At 40.4% G+C, this 13,293-nt stretch overlaps 1 protein-coding gene across 1 annotated transcript in view; it reads left to right on the top strand.

Moving 5' to 3' along the window:
- Positions 1 to 6,741, top strand: part of MOBP (myelin associated oligodendrocyte basic protein) — a 40,899-nt gene extending 34,158 nt beyond the window's left edge. The window contains exon 5 of the mRNA XM_073901740.1: positions 4,129 to 6,741. Coding sequence (XP_073757841.1) covers position 4,129 — 1 coding nt within the window. The 3' untranslated portion in view covers positions 4,130 to 6,741. The remainder of the gene's footprint in view (positions 1 to 4,128) is intronic.
- The last annotated feature ends 6,552 nt before the right edge of the window (positions 6,742 to 13,293 follow it).

Below are 13,293 nucleotides of genomic sequence, written 5' to 3'. Positions count from 1 at the left end.
TTCAGATAAAGGAGAAAGCCATGGACCCCAAAAGTGTCATGTATATATGTAGAATATACCCACCCACCCCCACACATACCCTACATATATCAGGTTTATTGAGATATAATTTGCATGCAGCAGCATTTGACCTTTTTGGCAAACACTTCTATACACACAATCATGTAACCACCATCACAGTTGAGACATTGGGTATTTTCATCACTTCCTCCCCCCACCAAATTTCCCTCATACTTCCTCTTTGCAGTCCATCCCCAAACCCCTGACAACCACCAATCTGTTTTCTGTCCCTATAATTCTGTCTTATAAGTCTAAAATATCATGTAAATGGAATTGTACAGTATGTACCCTCTTGAGTCTGGCTTCTTTAACTTAGCATAATGCATTTGAGATTGAACCATGTTGTTGCGTTTTTTCAGCAGTTTTTTCATTTTCATTGCTGAGTAGTATTCCATGATGTGCATGTACCTATCATAGTTTTCCATTAACCAGTTGGAGGGTATTTAGATTGTTTCCGGTTTGGTTATTATGAATAAAGCTGCTGTAAACATTCATGTGAGTGTAAATTTTCTTTTCTCTTGAGTAAATAACTAGAACTGGTATTGCTGGGCCTTATGGTAGGTATCTGTTTAAATGTGTAAGAAACTGCTAAATTGTTTTATTTTGTATTCCCACTAGCAAAATGGAGGCTCTGCATTTTGTCAGCTCTTAAAATTTTATCCATTCAAATAAATGTGTAGTGCTATCTCATTGTAGTTTTAATTTTGTATTTTCTTAATGACTAATGATATTGAGCATCTTTAAATGAACTTATATATCATCCACCAAAAATAGGTGATATTTATTTATTAGTCAAGTGTGTGCTCAATCGTTTGCCCATTTTAGAAAGTGGGTTGTTATTTTTCTTATTATTGTGTTTTGGGAGTTTAAAAATATATCTGGATATATTTTAAATGTATAATCAAATATAACAAATTTAATATATTTATGTTATATGTACATTTTGCAAATATTTTCTCCCAGTCTATGGCTGGCTTAGCTTGCTTTTTCATTTTCTTAACAGTATCTTTTGAAGAGCCAAAGTTTTAAATTTTGATGAAGTTCAATTTATCGATTTTTTCCTTTTATAGATCATGCATTTTGTATTGTATGTAAGAATTCTTTGCCTAACCCAAGGTCACAAAAATTTTCTCTTATTTTTTTTCTAGAAATCTAAAACTTTAGGTTTACATTTACATTATTGTCCATTTTGAGTTAATATTTTGTAAATAGTGTGAAGTATGGATTGAGGTTCAATTTTTTTGCATATGGATATTCAGTTGTTCCAACACCATTTGTTGAGAAGATCCTCCACTGAATTACTTTTGCAATTTTGTCAAAAGTTGGTTCACTAAATGTATGAGTTTATTTCTGGACTTTCTATTCTGTTCTGTTAATTTATATATCTTTCCTTTAACAACTTTATTACTATAGCCTTATAGTAAGTATTGAAATCAGTTTAGTGTGAATTCTCCAACATTGTTCTTTATTTTTGAAATTGGTTGTGACTATTCTAGTTCCTCTACTTTTCCATACAAAATTTAGGGTCATTGTGTCAATTTATACAATATTTTCTGGTAGAATTGAATGGGGTTGTGTTGAGTTTATAAATCAACTTGGTGAGGAGCGTAACAATATTGAATCCATGAACATGATATATCTGTCCATTCATTTAGGCCTTTTTTTGTTTTGCATTTTCAGCATAGAGATCTTGTACATATTTTGTTTGCTTTATAATGAAGCACTTCATGCTTTTAGGTACTATTAAAATAATACTTTTTTCAGTTTCAATTTTTGTTTGTTGCCAATATATAAAATATAGTTGATTTTTGTATATTGATCATGTATCTTGTGATCTTGCTAAACTCAGTCTAGCTTTTATCTGGGGCAGACTGGGATTTTCCACATTAACAATCATGTTATCTGTGAATTTTTTTCTGCCTTTTTTTTTTTCCTTTTCAATATATATGCCTCGTTTTTGTATGGTTTAAACTAGTATTTCATTTAGAACATTTTCTTCTTAGAGAAATATTTTAACAAGATTAAGTCCTTGCAAAATTGGTTTTCTGGAATATTAAAGGAGGTTAAAGCCCAAATTAGATGCTCTGCTATGTGGACAATCTTTATAATTTTCATCCCTCAAAGCTGTGCTACAACAAGATGACGAGGGCATTTTATGTAGGGTTTGACTTTTGTGTAATAATGACCTGTTATTTTCCTGTTTTGAGTTGGTCAGTGGGGATGATGTACAGAGTATTTCATGTAGCCCTAGAACTCCTCCTCTCCTGTGTCTGCAGAATCATCATATTGTCATTGCTAAGGAGTCTTGGCATAGCCCTTTGACTTTAAGAGTCTTCACACCTCTTGCTATCAGGTGGCCACCTCTCCCCTGGGCTTGTCTGGTACTTCCACTACTACATTTCAGACACAGTAGTGTGCATCTCCCTTGCTGGAATGTGCAAGAGTCAGGACCTCGGACCCTTACACTCATATCCCCTGATTGGCTGATGTTACTGACTGAATAAGACTTATACATACAACCTACCTATTATTCTGGCACAGTGGGAAGGGCAAAGACTCTGATATCAGATTTGAGTCTGAGCTCTGTTATCTGTCAAAGTTATTCTTTTAAAGCTATATTTTTCCCACTTGTAAAATGAGGATATTATCTTCCTCATCAGTTACTAATGTAAAGTGCGTAGTTCATTATCTTATACTGTTAGGTAAGTGGATGTTATTAGAACTGTTATTTAATAGATACATTGTGTCATTTAATCCTGACCACTAGCAGATTCTCCCCAACTCAGTTGCTTCGCCTGGTTGAATTGGAGTTAATGGACTATTGCTGCACAATTTGGCCACCCTAAGTGGCACCTATGTAGCTGCTATTGCCATTGGAGGACTAATTAGATAATAAGGTGCTCACACCATCTAAGATGCCACAGTGGCTGACTGCAGTGCTACCTGCACAGGGTGATGCCTGGGATCTGTGAGCTTCCATGTCAGTGTCAGCACCCAGGGTTTCATATCTAGCATGATTTTTGGGGGGTTCTATTATGAACAGGCTGTCATGTCTGGCATTCATGGAAGCAATCCAGAAAATGTAAGGAGATTCTCTTCTCAGATTTCCAGGGATGTTTTCCAACCTTCTCAGGCTACAATTCATTCTACAAGTTTCAGTAAAGTATTTCTTCTTTTATTTTTCTCGGTATCCAGCCCTGTTAGCTTGATATATAATTTGGGGTTTTGGAAAATGGTATTGCTAACACCTGAATATGAATCTTATTTCTAATGTTGAACACCTACCCCCAAGTTATAGGAAAAGCTGTGTTTCTCATAGGTTTAGTTTTCAGTGTTAAAAGTATGGCACATTCTTAATGTGTGTATCTTGGTGGGTTTTTTTTTTCTTGTTTGTTTTTTAAATTAAGAACTTTGATGATGTTCTGAAACTATTTGACATGGCCTCATTTCCAACGTGGTCACATGGAGTTCTGTTGTCTAAATAAATTGTGGTTAATATAATGCAATCCCTCAGTTGGAGAGCAAGCTTGCAAGCAATTGTTGTCTGGGGCCACATATTTATAATATTTTTACTGGGTGTTGTTCATCTCCTGAACACAATCTGTTCCTCACCAAAATAGGAACATGTAAATAGGGTCACAATTTTATAATGTGAGTTCAAATACCCTAAATGTATATATGTGTACATCATGTTTTTATGTCTATGGGCAGTAAAACTAGTTTTTTTTTAAGGAGTGGGGTGGTATTTTTATTTCCTTTGTTTTTTTTTTCTGTGTCTAAAAATTATCTGCAATGATTAAACAGAGAAGCAATAATTATTGTGCGTAAAAATAGAAGAACTTCAAAAGAATATCTTTCCTAGGCTTAGGCCAGGAAAAAGTTATCATATTATTTTGGCCAGATACTACCAGAACTGGGAAGTTAAGAAAAGGAATTCTAAAGTTAGATTTCCCAGAAAAATAATAACCCCAAAGGTAGTCTACAAATTCACAATTATGTTAACTGAGCACAGAGAGAGTGTCTACCACTTAGAAACGCTGTGGATTTTTGTTTCTCTTTGTAAACCAGATTGAAAAGGAAGAGCAAGCCCACCCCACGGAAAAAGTGAGGGAGGAGTTTCAAGCGAATGGACCACCTCAGGACCTGGACTCACTGCTTCTTAACTCACGTGCCCTTGGGCAAGTTATCCAGCTTCAAATATGATGCAGGGGCAGACACCTGCTGATGTGGCAACTGCCAATGCCCACAGTCCCCTTGGTGCAGGGGCAGCTGGGCAGCCTGCCTGGAGGTGAGAAGGGGCATCTCTGTGTGTCATACTACAGTTGGTGGGTCCCAGCAGTGTCCCTTGGGCTCCAGAGCTCAGTGCATGGCTTCTTTGGTCTCAGCAGCAGTCCTTTCTTTCCCAGAACATGCACAGAACTCCAGGGTCTTTGGATCAGGATGGTCAGGTGCCAGTCCTTGTGTTGTCCTCCAATTTCTGTTCCCCTCTGTCCTTGGCATCCTGTTGCCTAGTTTGATATTTGTTCCTTGACCTTCTTCTTTGTAACTAATCCTCTATCTGGTTCCTCTCTTTCCCTGTGCCATTTGGTTTCCATCTGACCTCCTTAATCAGTTCCCTGTACTAGCACACAGTCAGAGGCACAGCTGGCTCTGGGGAAGATCCAAGTTCTTTTGAGTAAGATATTAGGCTAGCAGATGAACCAGATATGCAAGGAAATTCCCAAGGAGGGTAGGAGTTGTCTAAATCAGCCAATGTGCTGTGTCAGAGCTGAGAGTAAAGTCATAAAGAAGTATCTCCTTCCCATTCCCCAGGCCCCTCTCTCCAACCTCACACAGGGATTTGTGAATGTCTTCTTCTGGTATCTGCCTGGGTGAGAGAAAATACTCTAAGGCACGGCCTTTGAGCCTTATCCAACCCATCTGGACAGTTCCAACTCCAGAATTAATTGCTCCAATTAGTTGTAACCTTGGGCAAGTTATCTGGGCTTACTCAATGCCTTACCCCTTGCCCCTCTCCTGAAGGCTCCTGGAGACAAGGCTGCTGAGAGGGGCCATCTGTGAGCCAAAGATGTTGCTCTCTCATGCTCCCACCTCAGGACACAGGCAGGTGGCCCCCTTTCATAGGACCAGAAGGGATACTCAGAGAGTTGCTATTTCCAGGCCATAGTAGCCCAAATTCCTGGGGAGAGCTGAGTCCTGGTCCCTCTATGTTGTCCCTGGTTGGTGCCTCCACATACTACAGAGGGATCAGGCAAAATAGGAGAGGAGCTTGGCCTTGGGGAGAGGAGAATTAAGTGGGGGGTGGGGGTGGGGAAGAGGCAAGTTAGGGTAGATACGCAGTCCAAGACTTCCCTCCCTGTGTAGGAGGTTAACCCATGATATGTGCAGATCTGAACCCAATTACAGTGGAGTATAGGTTAGGAGTTTACCTCATCTCTGATTTGTTCCCACTATCCATAGCCAGACTCTTGGAAGGGCTTTAACCTTGAGTATGGGCTCTCAGTCACGGGCATAGGAACTAATCCCCTGACTCTGCCCTCCTTAGACCACATCACTACACATAGCACATCACTACACACACACATATTTGGTGGGGGTTGCCCCTGGGTTAAATGGAGGACTCTCAGATCATCTTGCCCTCTTGTGGATTGGTGTGTGTGTTTCTGTATGTGTTGGGGAACTTGGCTTTGGGGGAACAGTTATGGGATCTCATTTTCTTTCCCAGGCACAAATCCTAGAGAGCTCCTCCAAGTTTCACTCATTTCCGTCCCCCCCCCCCCCAGAGGACCCTGACCACTGAAACTGATCACACTAGAAGACCACATACTAATAGACTCCCCTCAGGGACCTGACCTTGACTTGGGATTCCACTGTTTGCCCAGCAGCAGCCTTGCAGGAACCTCTCTTGGACCACTTTCCCTACTCATCTCAGAGTTGGGGGATGGAAGAAGAGGGTTTGGAGTGGGCCCATTGCTCTTGAGGCTCTAGCAAGGTCCACTCCAGGAGCTACCTCAGGTTGTTGTAAGCCCAAGCTTGGCTGATTTGTTTGTTGGCTTTAAAGTTGGACTGAAGGGTGAGAAATATAGGCAGTAGATCCAAGTCCCACTCCTCCTCAACCCCTCCAACACTTTTCTACTTAAGAGGACACTGGAGGGGAGCTGTAGCCATGCTCCAGCCCCAAAGGTACAAGGCTTATTGCCCTGCCAGGTTTCATCTACCCCATTTGAGACTCAGAAGCCCTTTCCCTGCCCAGCAAGACAACACTTTCCTGTCTTCTTTTTGTTCTCTCCTTTTGTATGTATAAATGATATGTTGTCATAGCTACTCAGTGCTTCTGCTCATTTGGGGCTCTGTTCTTGCTATTCACTCTGCCTGTGATGCTCTGGTCCAAGATCTTTGCCCTGGTGACTTCAGCCCAAATATCATCTCAGAGATGTTTCCCTTGGAAACTCACTGTGGTTTCCATAGTTACTCTCTATCCCACCACTTTAGATTTGTTAGCTGTGTTTGTCTTCACAGTGCTTATCACCCTTGGGAATTATCTTGTTCAATTATTTACTTGTTTATTGCTTGGATCTCCTTCTGCTCCTAATGTAACCTCAGTGATCACCAACATCTGTTTCTTGCTATATTTTCAATTCCCAGCACTAGGAAGAACTCAATAAACACTTGTTGACTGAATAGATGTTTGCTTGTTGTTTTTTAATTTAGGAATAGTTTTTCAAAAGTTTAGATACTTTTGAGAAGTCAAAGGTGTCTATTGTATTTAGCAACAAGGAACTATTGGTGACATTTTAGGGCATTCTTGGGGTAAATGGGAGATGAGGAATAAGAATTTGACCATGAAGGGAAGCAGAAGATAGTCCAGTAGCTGAGGTGTTTCATGAACTCAAGAGATGCTTGAGCATGGTGAAGACTGCTGGAAAGGAAGCAGCAGAATGGGTGTGCAAAGGAGGAGGAGATATTGAGGGAGTCAAGAATGGAGGAAGTGGGAGGGGGAATCTGGGGCACAAGTGAGGGGATCAGGCACAGAGTAGGGGTTCCTTTTCAGTGGAAAGGGGGGAAGGAGGAAAGGAGGGTGTAGATTTTGGTAGGTTTGCAGGGTTAGTGGCAGACGCTTGAGGCAGTTCCTGCCTGTGGCTTTGATTTTCTTTTGATGTCGGAGGTGAAGTGACCTGTTCATGACGGGATAGTTGGTGGTGTCGGGGGTCACATATATAAGGGCAGTGGAGAGGATTATAAAAAGATCATTTCAGATCTTTGAAATTCTTCTTTAAAAAAAAAAAAGACCCTTTCTCCAGAGGAATATAATTAATTAACAATTCAAGGCAACATTTTGCCACTAAGTGGTTTCCTAAAATTTCATATTTAGATATAAAACCCAGATCTAAACTTAAGTCCCATAAGGTCTCAGATAGAAGATGAAAGAATTAGAGAAAGAAAGGCAGAGTCTAATCTTCTCAAGGAATAAAGAATCACAAGGAAGCTTTCACTATGGGAAGCTGCAAAAATTCTGACAAATCACAGCGAGATGGGACTGTGTTCTGAGACAATAATTTGCTGAATGTCTGTCTGGATTCTGTTCCAACACCAGAGAGATGTGAAAACTCAGGCCTGAAAGGGTCCTGGGAGGGTTTCTGGACTGACTCCATAGCACATGTCTCAATCCCACTAATAACACCATTAACAGGTACTTATTATCTCTGCTTAAACAAAACGAAGTGTTCTTAATGGACAAAGATGATTCTGTTAACCCAACAGTAGATTGTACAATTGTAACTTGGAAAGATTTTGCATACTCACTCTTGTTTGTAACATAAGTGCACACTTGTAGGAGTGTTGGTTAAGTATAGTGATAAAAATAACTTCTTTCCATTAAATATCAAGTATACATCCATCCTATACTACATGGTGTTTTGAGTTTGTAAATGGGAGAGGTTGGCCATGGCTGCCATGACGACTGAAACCATGACCTTGGCCTCTTTGCTATCATGCTGCAACCTAGAAGTTTCCAAACTGGGATTGGTGGAGCCCTGGGACACTTGGGGTACCATATCATAAGATGAGAGGGAGATGGAGCCAACAGGGCTCCAAGCTGCAGCTCCACATCAACCAAGGCAGGTTTTAGGGTTTATGCTGACTTCTAATTTTATATAGATGAAGGGTTCCCCTGAGGTAAAAGAGTCTGACAATCTCCTGTCATGACTGAGAGCAAATACTGGTACAATACTTATGCTAGTGATTTTCTAAATGATTTATTGAATCAGTGATTGTACTATTTGGCATTACATCATAGATTTGGGTTTAGTTGACTGGTGTTTCAGTGACAACTTATTTCCTCTTAGGCAACAATTCACCCACCACCAAGTTGAGTGTTTTGACTTATGATCAACTGGCTAGGTTTATCCAAAGTATGGATGAGCAAAAATATGTAGATTAGCAAACAGTCCTGATAATTATACCTATATTTTATTTTTAAGTTAATTTATGTAAAAGTATTATATTCAACATGGTACTAAAAATCCATTTCTGGATATGGATGTAGCATAAGCTACATTAACTAAATAAACTATATTAATAATACATAAAATAGGTTTGCAGAGAGTGGAGAAAATGGGAGACTATAGTGTAAGTGGTGGTCTTCATAGCAAATCAAGTATCTATCAGATTTGAGTCATTTGGTTCAAAGATCTTAGAACAATATAACTCAGTTCTAAAATAGTGTTAAATTTAAGTACCAAAGTACTATTTGTATTGGATTTTGAAGCACATGCACTGTCACAAGAGTCCATTCATACCCTGAGGCTGGAAGCCCTGGGGGCCCAGTGGTGGTATCTGAAGAGGATGGTGCACTCCTCCCTAGAACCCAAAGGCTATAAATACTTTGTAGAGAGAAAGATAATGTCAAGTAATTAGGCCTAGAAAGAAGGTACTTTTACAGCAAGAGGGTCTAGGTTTCCAAGATTTCCTTTAGTTAGGAGGTGTAAGCTCACTAAGAGGAAAGGTTGGGAGTGTCTGGGTCCATATTTGAGAAGGTGGTGATGGCAGTTGGAAGTTTTTCATCTGTTGAGTTAATGACAGATATTCCTGATAAAGATAGGAAGTTATTTGCATCAGCATTAGCCAAACCAGCCCTCACCGCAGAAAGTAAGAGATTTTGGGCCCAGTCTTTGTTAATGAAGCCATGCTAGGGCCAGTATTAGAGGCAGATATATTATCAGATACTGGAAATGGTCCCTTGGCCCAGGTGATGGTCCCTGCACAGCCCCCTGTTGACCTCTAGGCAAATCTGTTTGATTAATGCTGAAATGGAGATATCCTTATTATGCCCACCATCATGGAGGGTTGGGTAGTCTATCATTCAGTGGGTGCAGGACTCAGTAGACATTCTGGCAACTTTTCATCAATTAAGTTATGTGTACACAAAGATCAGGGTAAAGTTTTTCCTGACATCTCACAGGTTGCCCTACCTGGATGGCAGCCCATTCACAGCTAATTCACTTCCAGGCATGCTTCTTCCATAGCAGGAAAAAAGTAAATGGCACAGTGGGGTATAGACTGCCCCAGTACTCATAGGGAGTGTCCCATGGGAGCCAGCCTGGCTTCCCGGACCTCTTATTGATAGGAGTTGTTTAGTGATCTTCCTGGATGTGGTTTTAAGTCTGAGATCTCTGACGTACACCAATCTCTGTGTTTGCTATTTGTAATTTCTGTCTCAGGAAGGCAACATCTCTTTTCTAACCAGGAATAAATCTTAATGCATCAAAAAGAAAAAGTCTGGTATATTAGGCTTTCTTTACCCTCACATGGTGATCCAATAGATTTCTACACAATCTATTTTCGCTATGTTCACTCCCCATTTCTTGAATTCTCTGTGAACAATCCCTTCTGCAGCTGACAGCCTCTGTTCTTTCTCTGTGGCTTATAAGCTTTCTGAGTCACACCCTCTAACAGAATCTTGGTTTTCTGCTGATGGAGATCATTATGGATCTCTACTGCCAGCTGCAAGATTTTGCCTCTAATTTTCAACTAGAGCTTTGGCTACAAGCAGTAAAAAAAAAAAAAAAAAGAATAATTTTCCAACTTTTGTCTTCCTGCTGATGCCTTGCTGACACCTCATTATTTGGCTTGGAATATAAATGGTGTCTGTTTTCTTCAACTCTTGTTAATGTAGATTTTGGTACCATCTGATTTCCCTGACTCTTTATCTTCTTACTGCGGTAATCTGCCAACTAACTCTTATTTTTTAAAAATGATCCTGTTTATTTCCTTCCCTATGATTTTTCTCCTCTGATGCAAAGATGAAGAAAAAGTGGTTTCAGCTGTAGAGCACATTTATTCAGAACTTCAACTCCATTATTTTCCTAAGTCACAACTATTTTCCAAGACTTGAGATCTCCCCTGATTTGCTTGCCGATCTCAGTAGGTAGGGCTGGGAAGGCAGGGACAGCCAGGGGCCGGAGGGAACTACAGCCTTGTTTCCACTCCACCCCCTCCAATGGCTACAACTTCCTTTCCTTCAGCTCCTTTCTTCCATCCTGCATCTCTTTCCTCACTCATCTGTTTTCCTACAACTTAAACTCACAAAAGACCTTGGTTTTTAGATTTCTAGTAGAGCTACCAACAACCTTCATACACTTTTATTGCTTTGGGTTTCATACTGTCCTCCCCAGATCTTGTTCCCAGCTGCTAACTGAGATTCTGCCCAAACCAGCAGCGCTTTGAGTTATGCGGATCCCCACTGTCAGGTGACCAAGAATGATTCAGATGGGGTAGTGACCCAAAGCTGGGTTCATTCCATCCAATTCCAGTTTTCTTTGCCTTCCCACATGGTTTGGTGCCAAGCTGCCATCGTGCCTTGCAAATGTGCTTATCTGAGTTAGGATGGTTATGTCACAGCTGTTTCTACCTCCTTAACTTGCTTTCACTTACAGTTTTAATTTGTTGATACTTGCATTGTCTCACGTCTCCAAAAGTCCTCAGTCAAATACTTGAACTTAGGTTCTCATGTGATACCCACCCCTTTCGTCTGGTGTGAGTTTCACTTCAGTGAACTTTTGGAGTCCTAATAAGAGAATCTCTGAGGTCCAAAGGAAGACCTGGGAGCATTTGGCACCAAACATGTACGTGGGTAGCAGAGGGGAGGGAGAGAGATTCTTTCCTTTTTGTGGCTTTTTTCCTTCTGCTGCTTCATGTGCCCTGGGGAAGGCGGTTTCTTTTCCTTCCACTCCTTGTCTTCCCCTTGCTCAAAATCATATGCAGGTGGAAGGGAGGGGGGTAAACTTGGTGATGCCTCTACCTATACAGAAGGAGATTTGGTGGGCATGCCATTCCAATTTCCTCTCTCTTCTGCTGTGAAAATGAAAAAGCATTAGTCTACATATATCACCCAACAAATCTTCATATAGCTGCTTCTCAAGGCAGCTCTGTGTTCTGAACATTTTTAAACCTCTCTGGGATATAACTGATTTAGAACAATGTTATATAGTGACTTTTTCATACAGAGATTCATTATGTGACCAACCTGTTTATTCCAGGGCATTATTTTTATTTAGTTATCTATCTATCTATCATCGATCTATCATCTATCTATCTATCTGTCTATCATCTATCTATCTATCATCTATTTGAGACAGTGGGAGAGAGAGAGCACAAGCTGGGGGGAGAGGCAGAGGGACAAGGAGAAGCAGACTCCCCACTGAGCAGGGAGCTTGACATGGGACTTGATCCCAGGACCCCAGGATCATGTCCTAAGCCAAACGTAGATGCTTAACCGACTGAACCACCGAGGTGCCCCTATCCCAGGACATTATTTACACAGGGGAAAAATCAGGCTTTTTTATGTGTGTTTTCTTCCTAGTTATAGAACACATTTTGTCTTAAAATCTGAGTTCCCACTTAAAATTTTCAGGGGACTATCTGAACTTTGTTCTTCATCCATGTTTTTTAGGAGCCCTCCTTCTTTGGGACCCAGGAGCACTAAGCACTTTTGTACTTGTATCTAAGAGATCAAAACAAAAGTGTCTGCAGGCGAGTCCAGGGATAAGTGTGCTCATCACGAGTGTCCCTGGTCAACAGGGTCGATATTTGCTGATTGGATAAATCATGAAAATATATTGAAGAAAAAAATAATTTAGAGATTTATTATTAAGTAAAGTCTCAGAAGTGAAATTTCCAACCATCAGGGCTTTAGAGACCAAGCTCATACTATTCCAGAGGATAACGGAGTGCACCTAAGTGTATGCTACCATTTCCTCCACCCATACCGGACTGGACACCAGGGCTAACAGGTGCATTGAGCATAACTTGTGTTGGTGAGTGCTCGCTCTATTGGTTGATAGTCTCGTGGTGGAAGGGTGTGGGTATGGGTTTGGGCCAAATCACTTTTCCTCTGCCCCAAGCAATATTTCTATGTGTATTCATATTTAGGTTTTATCCACAATTAATATTTGTAAAGTAAGATTATGTTAACCTTTTAGTATAATCTGATTTTTAAAAAAGCTTATCTGATTTCTAAATATATACTCAATTTCTTGATATTTCTTATCTTGTTATTTATATCTTGGCTATTTTGCAAAATTTCAATGCATTCATGTTGGACCAAATATAGTAAATTAGTAAGTTTTCCAATTGTTGGTGTTCAAAGTAGTAGCTCAAAGAAAGTTTCAGGAAAATGGGCAAGAACCCTGGATTCTGGAAAGAGCATTTATGTACATAACAAAAACTGAGCTGGGACATGGCTTTGTTTCTCACTAGCTGTATGACTTTGGGCAGGTCATTTAAGCCACCTTTCCCTTCTCAGGGCTGTTATGCAGACCAAAGAAGATAAAACGTTTGAGTCTAAAAGGTTTAGCACACTTACATGGAAATAAACTTTTAGAAGGAATATTATAAAGAGCGCTAGTTGACAGAGGTCAGCTTACCTGTTTTTAGTCATATAGAACTTCAGGAACCTGAGTATTGTGATCAAATAGAGTCTAGGTGGTCTGTTTATTGATATAGGACAATACTTGGAGTCACACTGGACTGAGAAAAGAATGTGTTGGTCCCATACTCTGGGCAGAGAAACTTGCATGCACTATCTGTACCCCTGACTGAACGAACTGATCTCCCTGAGGTGGGGCAGCCTTGAGGAACATGAGATAATTGTCTAACCAAAACACTCTGCCTTGCCAAGTGGTGTTTACAATCCTGGGGTGGAGGTAAAGGGCTCTGGACAAAGGAAGGGGAGTT

Source organism: Callorhinus ursinus, unplaced genomic scaffold, assembly GCF_003265705.2.
Source record: "Callorhinus ursinus isolate GAN/ISIS: 27379988/994484 unplaced genomic scaffold, GSC_fseal_2.0 scaffold1, whole genome shotgun sequence".
NCBI lineage: Eukaryota > Metazoa > Chordata > Mammalia > Carnivora > Otariidae > Callorhinus > Callorhinus ursinus.
Note: the sequence above shows the minus strand (reverse complement) of the source record. Positions and strands in the feature narration are given on the sequence as shown.